The sequence below is a fragment of the Planococcus citri genome, chromosome 3, assembly GCF_950023065.1.
Source record: "Planococcus citri chromosome 3, ihPlaCitr1.1, whole genome shotgun sequence".
In the NCBI taxonomy this organism is placed as follows: Eukaryota; Metazoa; Arthropoda; class Insecta; order Hemiptera; family Pseudococcidae; genus Planococcus; species Planococcus citri.
Window position 1 is genome coordinate 21,438,967 of NC_088679.1, and position 20,828 is coordinate 21,459,794.

The 20,828-nt window shown below is 33.6% G+C and overlaps 1 protein-coding gene across 1 annotated transcript in view; it reads right to left on the reverse strand.

Annotated features, from left to right (window-relative positions):
* The window catches only part of LOC135839160 (probable sodium/potassium/calcium exchanger CG1090), a 58,898-nt gene extending 38,275 nt beyond the window's left edge, over positions 1 to 20,623 (reverse strand). Inside the window, exon 1 of the mRNA XM_065355060.1 lies at positions 20,469 to 20,623. Coding sequence (XP_065211132.1) covers positions 20,469 to 20,488 — 20 coding nt within the window. The 5' untranslated portion in view covers positions 20,489 to 20,623. The remainder of the gene's footprint in view (positions 1 to 20,468) is intronic.
* Positions 20,624 to 20,828: the final 205 nt, after the last annotated feature.

Consider the following 20,828-nt stretch of genomic DNA (forward strand, 5'->3'; position numbering starts at 1 on the left):
TTAACCCCGTAAGTAGTGATATTTAATTATATTACACTGGCGCAGGCCGGATGAGTTACTATATTACAATTTTTAGTAATTTACCAGGAAAACTTACTACCAATTTACTGAAAATCACCAGGTACCTATATATTTTATTTTACCACCTATTTTCCAAAAATCACCAACAATTTACCAATAATTTACCAATAATTTAATCACAAAAAATCCTTGATGATTTAGGTACCTAAAATAAATAGTAATTCAATTACAAAAAATCATCAGCAATTCACCAAAAATGACCAGTAGTATTCCTTACCAAAAATTATCACAAACATACCAAAAACCACTAAGTATGTAAGTTTAGTAATTTACCAAAAATTATCAATTCAATCAAATACAACAAATAGGTAGGTACCTTAAAACTATTTTTTTTTTTCAATTTCAGTATTGTACATACTGCATAATAAGGCAAATTATTAATTCTACACCATCCAAAGGGAACACCCCACATAATGAAACACCACGTTTAATGTAATTATTTTAAACGATCTCACTTTACTTCACAATTTACTTACCCTATTATACCTACCTAGTTCAAAAGGGGAACACAATCTCAAGTATGGAAAATTTTGCAAACATTTAAATCTAAATCGATCGTTATTATTAACACACGCATCAAAGGAAAATATTCTCATTCTCAGCTCGTCAACTCCCACTTAAACACCCCAACTCACGTTCTGCCTGCTACACCTCAACTAGGCTTGTAAATTATTAAAAACAACAAAAGGAAACTCAGCCAAAAATATTTTCTAGGGTATCCGTATCGTTTCGTTCAAGTCGAGTTTCCAATTGAAAAAGAAAATATTTTGGCGCTAAAAGAAAAAGCTCGCGGATTAAATTGGAAAAGTTGAACGGTGGAAAAATTAATCGTACGTTTACGACTCGCAAATTATGGTCGTAGGTAGGTATTTATTAAAGAAAACATCGCGTTGTTGGAAAATTAAACGAACGAGATTATCTTTACAGTAGGGTTTAATGGCATATATATATATTGTAGGTAGTCTATATACCTAGCTTGCGGTAAGTATATAATTTCCTTTGAATTTAATTAGACCACCATTTCAACAATAATACGATCTTACGTAGGTAGGTACCGGAGATGAAACTTGACCGATGTTAGTAGGTACCTATATACTTAATGTGCAAGTTCAATGTTATTGTAAAAAAAAAAAAAGAAAAAAAAGGCTAAAATAAGTATGAAAAAAATACTATAAACATTAATAGGTTCGTCTCATCGATAAATCGTGAAACCCCCGACGATAGGATCGAATTGCCGAACTGAAACCCCCATTACAAAATGTACGAAAAATAAAAAAGGCAGAAGCTGCACACGATATTGATTGCTAACTCTGGTCATTTTGACGCCGTTTTCCACCAACCAAACAAATAAAACAAGGTTTCTTTTTCAATTTTACCCCGCTCCCTTGCTGCGTACGCTATGCGTTACCCCGGTTTCAAAATGTTGGCAAATCTTGAAAATTGGATACATTTTGGCGCCGAACTTTCAACTCTATACCGAGGCGCCTTTTCAAAGCTATTCAAAAATCGATCGTACAAGCATCAGAATGTTTTTCTCGACACTCCGACGAAATATTATTTTTTTTTTTAAATTCATCGTCAAAAAATTTACATACGTATCTAAGAAATGATAATTTTTCATTTTTTGCAAATTTGATTCGAGTCCGCAACTCCTACATCGGTTGAATATATTTTTTCCAACGTGAATCTACAAATAAGCGAGAAAATGTTAAATAAATACTCATTTTCGCGAATACCGGCATATTTATTCTAAGGAGATAATGTTGAAAAATACAAAAGGACTTTGAGGACTGTTTGTAAACTATAGGCTCAGAGGAGTGCGTGGGTGTTCCATTATTTTCTTACGAAAACATTTTTTTCTCCTTCCCTAACCAAATAAAAAAATTTCCGTTTACGATGTTTCTGTTATCGGAGCTTTTACAGATACGTAAAAATAATAGAATAAGGTTTTATGTTTCTTTTTAAATGAACTGAAAATTATTTAGGATTTTCATTTTATGTAAGCGGCGTTACTCTGTCGTCATTTTCTTTTTCTTTTTTTATCTCATTCCCGAAGAGCAGCAGTAAAAATGTTTTCAGTCTGTCAAGCGACCTTTTAATATAGTTTTACAGAATCGTATTTCAAATTGAAATTCCCTCCTCCCTACGGGCCAAGTACGAGTATTTGTTTTCTGTCGCGTAGATTTCCTATCAGAAAATATACCGAAATTTAAGTATATCTGACGAACGAAGTCTCAAAATAAAAAGATAGGTATTAGCAAAGAGTAAAGTACTCGCTACATTCCTCTTATAAAAATCAAGTTTCGAAATAGAAATCATATGCTATGATGAAGTGAAGGTGTATGGTTTATTTTTCATGGCGTGAATTAACTCATCTTATAAACAAATTCGAGTCATCTTCAATCAACTCGTCGACTAATTTACTCGTAGCTTAGTTAAATATTTAACTGATGGCAAAGTGAACCTGATAAAGCTTCTTTTTGAAATATTAATAACTAGGAAAGCCTAACTACCTACCCTTGAATTAAATCATGCGAAAATTCGTAGCACACGTTTGCAAATAAAATGGGAATTCAAAGTTGGGGCAATTTTACGTAGCCCTGAGAGAGAAAAAAATCACATAGGCTTTTCCATTTGAAATTTTACCATTTTCAATGGCTCTTATTTTTGTTTATACTATTTCTTTTGGCTGCTTTTGCTCGTGTTTTCCCTCTCGAATGACTGGAGCGAGCGCTGAGGTCCTTTATTATTCTTTTTCATTACGGTTTGTTTTCTTTTTAGTTGTATATGGTCGGACAACATTATAATGAAGATAAAGCTCTTATGTATTAAATTTCTTTTATATTATGAGAGAACAATCATATAATGTTTTTTCTCGGGGGAAAAAAAGTAAAAAAAAAACTCTTTAATGGATAGGTCTGCTGACGAATTTATTTTGGATTGACTTTTTTCATTTTCGATGTGGAAATTGATAGGGATGGAGGAAGTGATTACTTTTTATAATATTTATAAAAAAAATAAGCATTTGAGATTTATAAGTTTAAATTTTGCATTTTCCCTCAGAGAAAAAAAGATTCAAAAAATTGTGTTGAGTAGAGGATACCCTTGGCATGAACTTTTCAGGGTTTTGGTTCAAAAGTCCAAAACAAGGCATTAGTAGAGAAGGAGGGAGTTCAAAATCCGTTTTGGGACACCGGGAGTATATTTCCATAGATATTTTGCATATCTGATTTTTTTTCATTTTTTTACGTTGAAATCTTTTTTTTTTTGCACTGGACTAGGTATAAAAACATCTTACCTATAGCCAGAGGATTCCAACTAAATTTGCTCAAATTCGATACGAGGCTTGGTTTGTGGCGTTGGATTGAAGGAATTTAAGAGGCGATGACCTTTAATGAAAATTCGCAGATGTCTAAATTTTTGGGTGAGGGTGGAGAAGAGTGAAAAAAGTCAAACTTAAACCAATCGATAGAATATCAAAAGTTGTATAACGTATCAAAAAATCAGCCTCCTAGAGCAATTAAGAGAGAAGAAAACCGGTTTTTTGGTGGTTTTTGACCTTGAAAAATCTTGTGTCCCTTCCATCCACCTCAATATTGACCTGAATCTGAAAGGCTGAAATTTTGCATGTACATCCGGGAAGTGCCTTAAATGTGCCTTTTGAGAGTTTCGCTACCTACTTGTCAAAAAAACCACCCTCAAAAAATTAGTTTGGAATTTTTAGCTGTCCAAATGATTTTTAGCATATTTTGAAGGGATTTTAAAAAATTCTGGAGAAATCGAAAAAGGTGCTGGGTGCTCCAAGATGTCTGAAAATTATGTGATTCGGATCAGACAGCTTTAGGACTAATTTTTTATCATCTTTACTTTTAAAAAAAGTTGTTACTTATCGTTAAATCTAGCATGATTATGTAGGAAGAGACTGAAGAGACATTGCCCACTTGACAAGAGATTTGCCGGTTAAGCCGAAATGCCGGTTGATTTTTGTAAATTTGCCGTTTAATAGGCGCGCAAAAATGACAGTAAATGTGCCGTAGAAAAAACGCCGGTTAAAAAAAGCTACTTTTTATAAAAACAGCCATTTAAACAGCCGTTTTTGACCAGCGAATGGCAGAATTTTTTATTTGCCGAACTGCCGGTTCTCACAAATCAGCTGTTTTTTATTCACCGATTATAGTGCACATGCGCAATGGGTATTCACAACTTCTTTTTAAAAAATTGAATAAAAGTACGAAGTGCGGTACATGTATACCGCTTGAAAACTATAATATTCACCTTGCAATGATAGCTGCGTGGTTAGAGCATTGGATCGTCAAGCGGGAGTCCTGGGTTCGATCCCCACTCAGGCTGGAAATTTTTTGTAGATTTCAGGTTTTTATTCGGCGATTTAATGCATTAGGTATTTCAACAACCAGCCGATTTTTCCCTGGCGTTTTTTTAACGGCAAATTTACTGTCATATTTGAGCCGGCTTTTTCACTGGCTTTTTTTTATTGGCGAATCTATTGTCAAGTGGGTGATAATGACCTTGGTGGTTGGGTCAATAAATATCCCTTTAGTGGGGAGATTTATCTTATACCTACCGGCTACCTAGCTAGCTCGGATAGGCTTTTCTTTCAAGTAATCAAACCAGTTTAGAGTACACAGAATACATATCTAATAAAAGAACATACAACAGTTACTATGTACACTTGTACAGGTTTATTTTATTAAAGTTCCAACAGCATTCATCATACCTATACATAAATACCAATACAGGGTGCCCAGAAATATCGAGCACCCCTAAGAAAGTTTTTCTATAAAAATATAGGTTGGCAACGTGAAATAGATGCATATGATTGGTGGAATGTTATCTCTCCAGTCCAACAACCAATCATGTGCTATCATTATTATCATTCACTGTGACCAACCAAAGTATTTTGGTAGAAAACTTTTTTAGGGGTGCTCGATATTTCTGGGCACCCTGTAGTTATGTAGTATCTAACAAATGCAATCCATTTTAATAAATAAGATAGGTACTGAAGAAGGTACAGGGCTAGACCCAAGAGCACGTGGCCCACCGATATATCCCATTTTAGCGGCCCTGATTTTGGGCTCCTCAATTAATCTGCCAAATTATTTTCTCCTATTTTTTAAAGTGCAGGACACTGAGCATAAAAACTCATTCGGAAATTTTTCAAGTGGCCCAGTTTTTACCTAATCGGTCCAAATACGTCGCGGCCCACCAAGATTTTTGAGAAGGTATAGGTACAAATTAGAGCTGAAAATGATACTCGCTGACAGCGGGTAACTACTGTACCCATATTGTAAATTCTCGCTTCTTGCTAGTAGCGGGTAGTGAGTTGAAAAAATGTTGCACGGGTTCACGTTATAACTAGTAGCGTATTGAATGCATAGCTGGTGTAACGGCATGACGTCATCATTGTCATCAATCATGTCAAACATCAATCACACACACAAACAACAGGTGTCGAAGCGTAATTCCTCCCACTTACCCATTATAAAATTTTGGGGCGCATGCGCAGACGAAGTGCGAAAACATTCGTGTTGTGCTCGCTATACGCTACTATCTATAACCGAATCAGCCTGATACAACCACTAGCGGTTTTAGCCGGTATTTTAACCAGATACTGGTTGCCGGGTAGAGTAACCGTTTTCAGCTCTAGTACAAATCTCTGCAGATCATGACAATTAACAGACATTAAAATCTTATCAAAATATATTCCCTTATATTTTCAATAGGTGAAACAGGTACCTACCTAATTACATTTGATCATAAAGGATCATTGTCCAATAAACACAATAAAATGACATCATCAATTAACTATCATTGGGCTATAATTAATTAAGTGGAGACACCACTATGTAAACAACTACTTACCAAACACTGCTGACTGTCTCACCACCTCTTTTCCATAGCCTACCCCAATAATAGTGGCTGTCAGTGGCTCCTGTAGTTTGAAGAGGACTTATAAACACATGCACCAATTTGAGGATACCATAGCTTATCTCAAATTGGCCGCAAAAGGTAATATGATAACCGAACATTGGATCATCCTTTTTCTTGATAATTCCACTTAATAAGTAAATAAAACACATCAGCATGAAGCGAGTATTGGGCCACTACAAAAAACAATGTGACTTGAGATAAATCCCTCACACATATGGATAAATAGAATTACACCTAACCTCATACTTCGACGAGACTATTGCCACTGCTAATAGATGGAATCCAGTGATCATACGTACTTCTGGTCTTTGGTATGTATGTACCGCAGCAACCTTCAAGTACGTCCTCTATCACACCCTATATAGTTTCCCATATTACCATATGCATCTTTACGTTATGGGATGTAAATACATAGAATGATGTAAGGATTCATTATTAGAATAACCACCTATTGTAAGTGGCGAAGGCATATTGCAGTGCACTTCTCTTTTCAACAGTTAATTGAAGAGGAGGAAGGGGGATTTCAAACAATTGTTATCTCATCACAATCATTTTTTCTCACAAGGAAAATATCTCAAATCGCTCCAAGAATTTTCAACTGGTCAAAGCTGGATAGAAAGATCACCAGTCAAAGTTTCAGGTGCTAAAGGACATTTTTTGATTTTTGTTGAATTTTTTAAAATCAGATTACGGTCAAAAATGACCAAAAAAATCAAAATTTTACCAAACTGACCTAGAATAATTTCAAATGTGGAATATTGGAAGCGGTTTCAAACGATGGTATACAGTATTTCAACTGGCAAAAAAAATTTTGAACTGTTCAAAACTAAATTGAGAGAGCATGCAAAAGTGGATAAACAGTCAAAATTGCAGGTGGTAAAGTGCAGAACTTTGGTTTTTAGCAAAGTTTTGAAAACCGAAGTCGGGTCAATAAAAATTCTACCAAATTGACAAATAGAAAGCTAAAGTATTGTATGTGTCCTATTTTAGATCACCCCCCCCCCCGTCCTCTTCGAAATCAATTGAGAAATAGTTTAGAAACGTTTTGAGAAGTTAAAGAGACCCCAAAACAAGTTTTAGCTCTTTCCAACTTCATTGGGTAAAATATTACGGAAATTTTCAAGTTTCAAAAATATGCTGGAGGCTCCAGAACTGCTCAAAATGGTTTAAAACCGTTTCCAATATCCCAAATTCAAGATTTCTAGGTCAGTTTATTGAAATTTTGACTTCTTCTCATGTTTGACACAAATTTTATTTTCAAAAATTCACCAAAAAATCCTGAAATTTTGGCTGGTGATGTATTTTTTCACGTTCTTTCGATCTAGCTATGTCCAGTTTGAGAGTTTTGGTTCAATTTAAAATACCATTCTCATCATTTTTTTTTTCGTCAACACTTTTTTTGGACTTCAATAAATTAATTTAAGAAATCGTATTTTCAAACGTCAAGGAAGTTGTAGATTTTGTATTCTTTCTTGAAATTTGGCCCATTCTACAGCACGATATTTACCTGCTCAATTTTAGTGTCCATTAAAATCGTCCCAGCTCTATACGTAGAGGTAATTTAGACTATAGAATTTCAAGGTAGGTACCTATATCTAGCTAAAGTATTCAGCGCAATATGAATATTTCTCGTCAAGAAATGTTTCTTAAGCGAAAAAGTCATAAGAAAAGCGAAACCTATAAAAATGAAAGATGATAACAGAGTAGGAAAAGTACGAGTACAAAACCTTTTTATACTAAAAGCTCGCCGTATACCTACTCGGAATAAGTGTATAAGGAAGGAGTGAAAGATGGTAGGTTTGTGAGAGAGGCGAAGGTAGAAGAGGGTTAAAGAACTACCTAAACATAATGTTTATAAGTTTCAAACGCGTATCGTACTAAGAAATGGAAAAGGAGAAGGCATTTTAAACTTAAAATATCAACCAGATAAACGCTCATATATATCGTAAGACGAAAATGAGCAGATATATTCGACGAATTGTCAACAAAGATGTAATGTACAGAAACATTATTGTTATGGTGATAACTTCATAGGTAATGGATTTTTTATACTAAGTACCCACCTATACGTAGAAATAGGTTCCTTAGCATATAAATTATAAACGATATCTGGGATAAAAATCTCGCAAAATCTGTAAGGTCACCTTGTTGAAAACGTGACGATATAAATAAAGCGATAAAAAATTCATAAAGTAATGGCTCATCGTCAGGGATTGAAGAGATTGCCGAATGCTATCTCTATGCATACCTATAGATATACGAGTATAAAGCCTCAGGCGAGAAACGACTCGAAGAATTGATTTTCAATCAGCACTTTTATACGATTTTCCTTCTCCAAAGATTTTTATAGCTGCAAAAATACTCTTCGGCGGATTCTAAGAGGTAAGTCGGAGTTTTATTTCCTCCGGTATTGGACAATTGGTAATAAATTGTGTTTATTGTATCCTCCCAACGGTGATACAATTTCGTACACAATGTAATGACTCCATTGACTAAATAATTGTATTTTGTTGGTCTAGATGTATTTTTTTTCCTCCTCTCATTCTCTCTTTTTTTTCATAAATATAGCTCGAGTGGCAGAATTTTTCCTATCAGCAGGAAAAGGATGGATACGAATAGAATTAGTTGGATTATGGGATTTTGTGTTCGAGTTTTTTTTTATACACGAAACACCTACACGAGCTTGTGTAAAATTCGATCTAGAATGAGAAAAAACATTCGATGGGAAAGTTGAAAGTGAAACAACGCCCAAACATTTTTAAAATATTCATGTGGGGGTTTTCCATACAGGGGGTAAGTTCATTCAACTAGTCAGGGGTGCTGTGTAGATGAATTTTTGAAGAGTAACTCGTCAAATGGATTTTTGGGGGGGAAGTGGAAAATTTTTTTTAAATTGGGGGAAGCATCCCTTTATGATGAGAGTATACCCACTTTGAAAGTAGGTTCAATATTCCAAAGCATCATTAAAAGTCAGGGAAGAAATTAAGGGGGAGTGGGTGAGCACATACCTACTTGACTATGTCAAATTTGGAGAAATTGACTTCCTTGTATAAAAAAAAAAAAAAACTCATACGAGTAATTTACCTATATCTTGAATTATAAATTTTCGAAAACTTTGGCCCTCACTTCGCTCAGGACTGTTAGTTTTTCTTTTTCAAAATCAAATTTCCTAAAAATCTATTATCCAGCTCAGAAAAGGTTTAAACCAAAAAATCAACTCCTCGCATAGAAAATAAATGTTTTTTACTCCTCGGAACTCAAATTTTCGAAAGCTTTTGTCCATCACTTCGTTCGGATTCGTTTACTTTTCTTTTTCAAAGTTGGATTTTCTAAAAAAAAACATTCAAATTCTAAAATTTTAAAACCAAAAAAACATCAAATTCTCCGGGCAAAAAACATCATTTTTTCACCTATCGGTTTCTCTTTTACAAAATAAAAAAATTCTATGTTTGAGGCTTCTGAAAATTGAGCCGAAAAAACGAAAATTTTCAGAAGTCGTGATGAGCTATAAGAATACCTAGACCTACATAAGTATCTCAACTGTTTGAATTTTTCCGTTTAAAGTTTCTTATAACCAAAAGTTTAGCTGCCTGAATTGATTTTTCAATTTTTGGGAATATTTTTTTTTTTTGTTTTTGTTGTTTACTTGTTTTTTTTTCAAAGATACATTTGATTCAGTAAAAATTATGAAAAGTAGACTCGAAAATGATATTAACTTTCCCAAGCCGAATTTTATCATTTTTTACCCATTCTGGAACCTTTGGAGCAATTTTTTGATTTTTTTTTAAATTTTGAATTTCTCCAAAAGGCACTGAAATTGATATAAGTAGCTATAAGAAGTCGAGTTGTGAGTTATTCTAAATTTTTTGTTTTTTGCAAATTCATCAATAGTTGACCCGATTTCCAGGAGAACATCTCTCAAGTGTGCTTTTTTGGCAAAAACTTAAAAATACCTATATGCAATGGAAAGAAAATATTCTGTTCTTGAGGAGATCTTTGAAATTCGCATCCCCCACTCCAAATTTCATCATTTTGGAAGATTTCATAATTTACAGAGGATTTTTTGATTTCTTAGAATTTTTGAATTTAATTCTCCAGAAGGTGTTGAAATTAATTTGGGCAGCTGGTAATGAATCGTGTTATAATTTATTTTCGACCTGTTCAATTTAAGGCAGCTTTTTTGCTGCGTTACGAATCGCTATAAATAAAATGCAAAAGAGACCCAGTTCTCCGAAAAATCTGAAATTTTGTGACTTTAAGTTCATTTTTGGAGCTGGTGAATTTTTGAAAAGTTTAAAAATTTTAAAAAGCTATTTTAAGGGTGATTTTCAAACTTTTTTCATAAGGTATGTAGCTAAATACAAATACCAATTTTTTTTTTGAGAAAAATGAACTAAATGTAAATACAACTAATTCCTGCAATTTAAACTCCGGCACGCCAACAACTACCAATGTTGAGCCATTCCGGACCTTCCAACAAATTTTCAATTTCCTTCAAGTACTTCAAATCACTCTGGAAAATCCGAAAATCAATTTCAGCACCTATAACTTTGTTCGATGCTTATTGGTAACCTTTTCGACCGTTTTATGTGATTACCCCGAAATTCCAGGAGTTCCAGTTCAAAAATGAATTTTTGAGTAATTTAAATTCTAGAAAGAGAGATAATATGGGGTTTTTTCAACAAATCGTCTGATGTGTCTACACAATCACCCTTCAATAAGCTTTCTAAATTTATTCAGAAATTTCAAATCGTTCTAGAAGAGCCAAAAATGAACTTAAGCACCTATAACCTTTATCGACGCTTATAAACAATCTGATTTTTTGACCCTTCCAGAGTACCTAATTTGAAATTCCTGGAGAAATTTTAAAACTCGCAGGAGCCTCCAAAAAATTCAAATTTCGTTATCTGCTTTCTTCGATTTTTTTTATTATTACGAGTAGATATTTTTTCTAGAATTTTCATATTAGTTGCAAATTCCCTTTTGAACTCGCACTCCAGGAATTTTGCAGTAACCACCTGAAAGTGTCACGAGGGTGCCCAATAAGCACCAAACGAAATCATAGATGCTGGGGAAAGTTCATTATTAGCCTTTCTGAAATTATTCCAAGTTCCTGCAAAAAATTGTAAAATAGCTGCAGGCTCCGAAATGGCTCAAAACTAGTGGATAGTTTTTAATACTTACGTGAGAGTTGAATTTGAGGGATTATTTACCTACATTAGTTCACTTCACTCAAAAAAAAATGTTCATGAGAAAGTTTAAAATTTGGCTTAAGGGCCGATTCCGCATACACGATTGCATACCCGGTCCGCCTGATTTTCGAGTGTTGAGATCTCGAGATCTATCCGACGAAAATCGATGAAATTTGAAATATAGATACTATGAAGCAATTAAAAAAAATGTCGGATGGGATTTTTAATTACTTGAATAGTTTTGGAATTATCAATGATTGAAAAGTGTTCAAATTTCGTACATTTTCAATTTCAAATTCTGCGAAAAATACTCAATCAAATGAAAATCGCTTCCGACATTTTCTTTTAATTGTTTCAAAGTATATATTTCAAATTTCATCTAATTCTGATCAGTAGATCTCCAGATCTGAAGATGCATGCTGATAAGCAAGGTTTACACTCTGCTAGTTTATTCAATTCAAACTACCGCAAGTAACTTGATTTTTTAATTAATTGACAGATTATCCATTCTATTTCACGATGAAAAATAATAAATACAAGTAAATTTATTCGATCAGAGATGATCAAGTACTTAAAAGTGAATGTACTTGAATTAAGTAAACTTGCAACGTGTGAATCTTAGTCAAGGATTCTGCCTGCTGCTTATGCAATAAAGTATGCGGAATCGGCCCTTAAAACAGTTTTTTTGAGTTTTTCCAATTTCCGCGAAAATTCGTGATCAAAAATAAACTTCACCTCCTGAAATTTGGGTTACAGAACATACTCTCGTTCAAATCACAGAGTTCTAGTTCAAAATGATCTCTCGTTAGATCTTATCAGTATGCATTATCCACAAGAACGTAAAGTTGGTTGCCTGCATTCAAGCAATTGGATTAATAAAAACCTAATAGCCTACAATCTCATCCAAATCACACCGTAAAAATAAACACGAATGAGAGTACGTCGACGTAGCTTTCTACATGATGAAAAATTCGATCAAAATAAGAAATTTAGCGAGCAGCCTCGAATTACAACCAATTTTAAAGGATAAAAGTACGGAATTTATTTCACGCGCCACGTTTTTAGTTATTTATCGTAAACTTTTCGTCGAAAAAATTGGCATCGTGGAATTTGATTCCGCAGAAAGCCTTCCAAACGTGACTTGCGAATCAATGTGGTATAACTTAATTTTTCGTAAACCTTTTTATTTAAATTAACGAACGGATTTATTTTTTGGGGGGAGGGGGGAGAGGGGGGAAAGGACGAGCAAAAATGTATCATTAAAGTAATAACTATACACGTACATAAGAGTATAGAATGACGTTTTCACGCGTTTATATCGATTTTTAGGTTACTTTTTTCTTTTTTTTGCCTCGCGTTGATATAGGTATGATATTTTATTTCCGAACGAGGAACGAGGAAATTTCTAGTGTATAGTAATGTGGCAACATTCCGAGTCATTAAATTACTCAATCATATATCATAGAATTAAGAATACATGTTCATATGTGGTCTGTGTAATACCATTTAAATAGCATCATAAATTCACGGTTCAGAAAATTTCGAATCAACTTTCACGACTATACCTACTTATAAATGAAGAACATGGCGCGGTGTACAGATTTCTTTACTGTATGCGGCTTGATTTCGGCATATTTTTTGAAACTTTGAATTTCGAGTGTTTTATATTGGCAGACTTTATAAATCATCGAGTGAAAATGATTCATTCGTAAATACCTATTTAACCTATACGTAGCTAGGTAGGTACCTATATTGATTATTATTTGACCATGGTTCAAGGTACCTATATAATAACAATAAAAGGTAAGCTTTTGCAAATAAAAGTGAACGCTGTAGGTGCGGATAATGTACGGTTGGTTTTCTTCATCGTTCTCGTTTCCCGGTTGTCGTCAGATTTGTCAATTTAGTTTCGCATTAGTTCAAATGGGATTGAATTTTTCGCCGTAACCATCTTTCATCCAACAAGGGATTGAGCCGATGATTATTTTGTTGAAAGGTAAATGGGATAACCATTACGCTATTCTAACGTATTATAAAGACTCGATGACAGATTCAAGAGCGTCAAGGGTTACTTGGCTTTTCAGTGGTTGGTAAATAGGGATGCGTGTAGGGTATATGTATAGTCGTGAAACGAGCAGGAACAGCTATAAATATCACGACAGCGTTCATATTTTGGCAGGCGTACGAAATTCGAATAGATAACACTGTATATAGCCTATGGTAGGTATATAACGTATCGTATGAAGTATTATACGGTAGGTAAGTGGTGTAAGAAAGGTAATTTATGAATTTTGAATATTTTATTATGTATTTAAGGAGATATGTTCAGCTTTACGAACCATACATACTCGTAAGTAGGAAGCCTATCTGATTTTTTCCATTCAAGATGATATGTTTTTGAAAACGTTCAATTTAATTTTCGAAAAAACATGATCCAGAATTTTAGAAAAGAAAATACCACCGACAGTTTCCTTGATTGATTTTTTTCATTCTTGACTTTTTGAAAATTCAAAAATCATTATTTTTATTTTACATATTTTTTTGAATGGGTGATTTTCTGGAATAGGACGAATGGGTATTTATATTTAGTTTACTCGCTGATACTGATCTCTGAGAATTAAATTTTATTTTTTTCTAATGTGAAGTCTTCTGCAAGATTTTGGTGGGTTCAAATATCACTCGATGAATGAAGAGATTTTATATGAATTTGACCAGAATTTCGATCTCATATTTGTATCCTTCAATTTTAGTGCCCACACTGTAATATTATAACTCGAAAATCTCTCGAAGTGACCTCTTCCGATTTAAACGGGGTCGCGATTTTTAAAATCGGTTATTTTTGGCAATTAATACATTATTTTTTTAAATAGGTACCTACCTACGCCTATTTTTTTTTAGTAAAATTGATGAAAATTAGTCCTGAAATTAATATAAATTCCCTCACGAACGGAATCTTACCATTTCTGATCATTCTGGAGCCTTCAGTGGAATTTAAAATTATTCAAGAACCAATTTTAAAATTTCTCTAAAAAGCATGGAAATCAATTTAGGCAGCTAGGAAGTCGAATTATGGCTTATCCTTGACCTGTTTAAAGGATTTTTACACATTTGAGTCGATGTAGACCGATACCTCAAGTTGTAACAACAGATACATGACAGTGGAGTCTCGATAACTCAAGCTCTGTTAACTTGAAAACTCCGGTAACTCGAGCGAAGTCTGTTTCCTTTCAACTCCCCATAAGACTCAATGTAAAATTCACTTCTTTACCTCAAAGTAAAAAGTCCAAAACCTCAGATAAGTACCTCAAAGTAAAATTTTTGAAAAATATAGAAAAAACCTCTGTAAGTCGAATGTTGCCAACATTTTGCCTCTCACCAAGTGGCAGTCAATAATCTACAAATTGCTATCAATGAGTTTGCTAATTGGGTAAATTGCTGGAAGATCAAATTAAATGAGAATAAATCTACAATGACCACCTATACCTACAGAAAGTGTGGCTATGCCTTCATTTCAATCAATGGGTGAATTATTCCTCAGACTAATGCTTCCAAATACCTCAGATTACATCTCGATTTGCGACTTAAGTTGGAACCACCACACATCAAGGTTAAGACTTAAGAGAAAGAAGCTTGACTGCAGACTAACCCAGTTGGGTGAAAATCTGCTCTTACGCGACATAAAAACGCGGGTAGGAGATTTAACACTTTACGCCAATGCTTTTTCTGCCCATTAATTGGCGCATATTTTATTTACGCATACAAATCTGCCATTGATCAATATTCTTGAAAAATTGTTTGGCTCCAGCGGGGATCGAACTCGAGTCCCCGGATCTGTGAGCGGAATCCTTGCTACCTATGCCACCAGAGCACTTGGTAGAAGTGACCAAAGATTTATATACTAAGCTGAAACACACGCGCAAAATACCACATTTACGCGCGTTTTTCAGCAAATATGCAAATAAATACGCTACAAAATATTTGCGTAGCGTATTTTTGTGGTTGGTTTTTTCAACGTGCAAAAATACGCCACATAATTTAGGAGCGTAGCGGCTTTACGAGATGAAAATACACTACGCAATATTCTTGTGGCGTGTTTATCAGCAGAAATTTTTTTCTGCTGTGCAGAAAATGTGACAATCTAAAAAGTCGCTTCAAATTACGCCCGTGAATTGAAGTGTGATTTTGAAAACTGTAAAATCTGCTGCATGGCAGCAGTTGAAAGTCGCGTTGAAGTATAAAACGCCAATTAAACTGCTCTTTACCACGTAAGTATTTATTGGCAGAAGGGCAGATTTTCACCCAACTGGGTAAAAAACCTTCACTGGCTACTGGGTAGAAAATCCAAACTTAGCCTAGAGAATAAACGTCTCCTTTATAACTCAATACTTCGGCCAGTCTGGCAGTATGGAGCACCTCTTTGGGGTTGTGCAAAAAAGGCCAACAGAAACATCATTCAACATTTCCAAAACAAAACTCTTGAGAATGATGAGCAATACTCCCTGGTATGTCAGCAACGAAACTCTCCACAGGGACTAGAAAATTTTGATAGCGGATGAAATCATCAGTACATCAGCTAAAGCTCACGCAAAAAGATTATACCAGCATCCCAACACGGAAGAAATTCAACTACTGAATAATAACATCACCAGAAAACTTGCCAGAACAAAGACTATGGATTTCTATTGTTTAACTGTTCATTAAATGCCGAACACGTAGAAAATTGGACGGTGGTCCACTTTTCTTTTCTCCTTACACGAATTGTAAATTTGTGTCTGTTAATTTTATGTGGTGAATGCCTCATGATAGTTCTGCTGTTTCCTTGTTTAAAAAAAAAAACTTGAATTTCTTGTTGAAAAAACTTGTAAATTCAAATCTCATTGATGCAAACCTCTTTTACAAACACAACAAGTTACTTATAAATACATTTATGTCCATAAACATGTAAGGTGCACCGGGGCAAGTCAGAATGATTTTTTTCGCAATTTCAACTTTGACCAGCTGTTACTCCCCTTCTAATGAAACAATATGGATCAAGTTTATTATGTAGGTTCCCATAAGGGTTCTTAACCTATGGTGAAAATTTGAGCGCGATTGACACAGTAGCTTTCGCTCAGTGGAATAAAATATAAACTGTTCTGACTTACCCCACATTGGGGGAAGTCAGAACAGGCTTAACTTTGCAGAGGCATAGCTCACAAACAGAGTGTCCCAGAAAAATTGCACAGAAACAAAATTGTAGAGAATTTAATTCTCTTTGAGATTACTTTCATCAGATTTTCACTAGGAGGCACGGTTTGTTCGCTATATGCGAAAAACTAAGAGATAAAAAGTCTGTATTTGAAAACAAATTCAAAACAACAACAAAATACAATTGAACCGAAGACATCCAAAATGAAACTGGATCCCGAAAATTTTTACATCATGATGAAGTAGGGGTAGTACCCTCAAGTCACCTTTAGTAGCACTTCACCAGATATAAACCTCTAGGAGCTAGAGCAAGTTTTCTAACTTACCCCGAATTCTGACTTCCCCCAGTGCACCTTACATTTTGCTCAAATACACAGGCTTAATAAGTGTTTCCACTTCATTCCATTATTAAAAAAAAAAAAAAAAAAAAAAACATTCATCTAATTCAAACTTAGCTAACTCAAAATATACCAAAAAAAGCTTCCATAACTCGAACTCCGATAACTCGAAAACTCTGATAACTCAAAGTCAACTCTTTCTCCCTTCAGCGTCGAGTTATTGAGACTCCACTGTAATACAGCATTTTCTATCACCTAGGTGGGAGAAATTTGTTCTGTGTTTAGTCAATGACTAAGTATGTAGTTCTGTAATCACAACATCTACCTATAGTTTCAGTTCTCTTCTAACCTCAAGTTGAGAGAGAAATGAATGATAAACCAGTCATCATACGACTCCCTATGTGTTGTGTAGGTATCTGCATTCCAGAGAATAGATAGGCCATACTTACTCTATTAGCTACATTCTACATTAAACATGATCTGGAGATCTGTTTGAGTAAATCTGTTCCTGTATTCCGTAAATATGAACTACTTCCAGTGTTCCTGTCAGGCTGCCAAGGATTCAATGATCGTGTTATCTATTTTGTAATACTACAGTTCCTGATGTCAGATGTGTCATTATGGTGTACTTGGTCTCAGCAGCATACCTAAGTGCATACGACTGGTGAGTCTGCATCTAAAATCTCAATTCATTCAGTATTGACGATGGACCTTAGCTCATTCGTTTGTTGATCCCTCCCTGAGGTGATGTGTATTTTACACTCCTTTATCAACTCTCTGAGTCATTCCTCTCATAACACTTTACTATAGGTTACTCTAAAATCACACACAACCATCGCTACAAAAAATCCCTAACCCCCCCCCCTGGTCAATTCTGTGAAAATGAACCTACATCCATCCAACATTTACTATATTCACCTGCCCTAAATTACAGCAAACAAAACTATCCCTCCAAATAGACCCAAATTCAATGACCATCCCAGACAACCCTTCTGAAATCCGAAAATTCGTAACACCCTACTAAAAAACATCAACCTAATAAAATAGGTCTAAACCCCTTTCTTCACGGTTGTAATAATCCTGCAATAATTATAAACACCCCCCCCCCCCAAATCATACTCTTTCCAAAGATTGCAGTCCATGTTCAAATCGGAGGCTTTCCCATTCCCCCTCTGTATACTAACAAAAACATCCCCGAATGTTTGAATTAGTCAGTATGCTCAAAAAGTCTAGTAACGAGTTATTTTCCTTTTTTTTTTTTTTAGTAGGTACCTATTTTTACCATATTTTTAAGAACACTGTTGAAAGAACGGGGATCCAGAAAGGCCAAATTCAGAGTAGACAGTTTCATAAAATTGTTTAAAACAGTTTTGAATATCGAGAAAGAAACCGGAAGTGTTAAAACGAAAACTTGATTTAAACTTTTTTTTGTTTGAAAAATGTTTTTTTTTTTCATATCTACCTAGGTATTTCTTTTGAAAAAAAAAAACATTTGAAAGAAAAAATCAAATTAAGCAATTCATTGTAAAGTTTTTATTTTGAACATCTGAAACTTGAATCTCAAATAGACAAAAAACGTAGGTAATGAAATTTAATTTAAAATTTTTAATAACTATAAATTAAATTCACAAATTATTTAAACCTGTTTTTAAAACAAAAATAAGATAAGTTTTAAACAAAAAAACAGCTAGTGTGAACTATAAAAATCATTTTGATCACTTAAACCATTATATTACAAAACGAAATTCAAACAAAATCTGAAGAAACGATAAGAAAATAAAAAATTTTTTGTCGCATAAAAAGTTATGAAAGTCGTTCGAGGATTCCAAATTGTTTTTCCAAAATAGGCAAATTCAAAAATTGCAGACCAATGCATTAATGAAAAAAAAACCAAATAATCAGTTACCTATATCTGTAAAAAAAAATGCATGGTCACTTTGAATTGCAATTACACTAAGAGGTCTAATTCTTACAAAAGTAGGCATATAAAAGAATTTTCGAACACCCAAGTTTTTTTCAAAAAAATTTCCTAAAACTTCTAAATAGGTACTCGATTAAGTAGCTATAACTTTAGGATTCTTCTTTCTACGTCATATTCATATTCCACCTACCAACGAGTTTTCAGATTTTTTTCTCATGAGTGGTAAAAGTAGGTAGGTAAAGTACGTTTTTTTGAAATTTGTGAGCTTTACAAAAATACGTCATTTTCCCCACAAATGTCAAATTAAATCTTGAAACTTGAATAATTATTTTTTTTCAGTAGTGTGACTCGATGCAAATAGGATTTCTTAGAGTCAATATTCCATTCAGTTGGCTGAATTTTTTAGGGGGAACTATCCGAAAAGTTTCCATGTCTTGGTTAAAAAAAAAAAAAAAAAATTGCAAAATCATCGATTGAGCTGTTGACAAGTTGAAATCAGTTACGTCTATGTATTTTCACGTCTAAACTGAAGAAAAATGTAAGATACGAGCTTGTGATTTAATGTTTTGCATTTTCTCTAGCTCCCTCCCCTCTCCCCCTCTCGCACACCGCTATTTGAGAAAGATTTGGGTGACTTCTCTAACCCATACGTAGGTAAGGTATACTTAATGCATTGCATTACAGATACTTACCTACTTGATAAACGCAGATATTGTTTCTTTTTTTTTTCATTTTATTTCTCAAAAGAAGAAAAGATCTGATAAAATGGCACTTTTTGGGGAAAAACTTTGCCAATCGAAACTTTTTTTTTTTTGTATATCATCCTTTCTTTCCTTTTTCACATTTCTATCTATTTTGTATTTCGATATAAACTGTTTAGCATTTATTCATGCAGTGTAAAAATATATCTAAATTTTACTATATATATTCCAACTTTCCACGGTTTATAATGTGTATTGTTCAGATAATTCGATACTATTTCAATTTCAGAACAATCTAACGTTCTGATAGTACGAGTACGAGCACCTATATCTAAATATTTGGTAGGTAGGTGAGTATTTTTCGACGCGTGAAAATTAACTGACAACTTTTTTCGTATTTTTTTTTCTTTCTTTCTTTCTCCTTACCTTTTTCATCTTTATCTTTTCGACGCTTTTTTACTCCTCATTTTTATATGGTAAACTATTTCAATACATAGGTAGGTATTTAAAATAGGTAGGATATTTATCGTGTCAAATTTCTATTTAAAAAAATCAGTTATTATTTTCCGCGTTGGAAATTTTATGCAAAATACCATATTACAAAATGAATTCGAGTGATTTACATAAATTTGTTCAGAATTTAAAAATTTTCCTTATTAAAAAGGAAAGATTATTTTTTTTTAAACGATGCAAATAAAATTAAAATTATTTTTGCAGTTTACGTGCTAATTATGCCACTGGAAAAAGTAAGTCGGTATCCTAAATTTAATAAGCCAAAATGTATTATTCTAACACTTTTGTTTTTAGAGAACAGTTACTTTTTTTTTATCTAAATATGTACCATCGTAATTTTGTTAACAAAGGCTTCCAAAAAGTCATTAGCTTGGAGTGAAAAAATCAAATTACAATTATAATGCTCGTAAAAAAATTATTATAAATTTTTCAAAAAATACGTACATTTAATTCCATTTATTATTCATTCTACGAGTAGAAATTTTTACAATAATTTTCCAAAAAATCATCGAAAAATTGTCGATAGTAATTTTTTTAAAATCTATTTTTTAATGAATAATAAAAGCTTATTTTGAGAAATACTCACATCCACAAATTAAACGTCATTTTGGTGAAATGAACTCGCGAATACGCGTTATACGAAAAGGTACTTCATTTATTTCACGAAATTTACAAAAGATTTAAACGGCGAAACATTTTGTTGAGAGAAGTTAAGTTACTTGCACGGTTAAAGGAATAGAAATAGTAAATAACCGAAGGCGCATGCGGATGTTTTTTGTTTACGCCGTGAACTGTAACAAAATTCATACACACAGACCGCATAAATGTGCTCAAAAGTAAACTCATTTCTAATTAATTATTTCATCTCGTTGGTGAAAAAAAAAAGTTAAATTTGAACGAACGATGCCTGGATAAAACCATATGTGAATATAATAAAAGCCCGAGC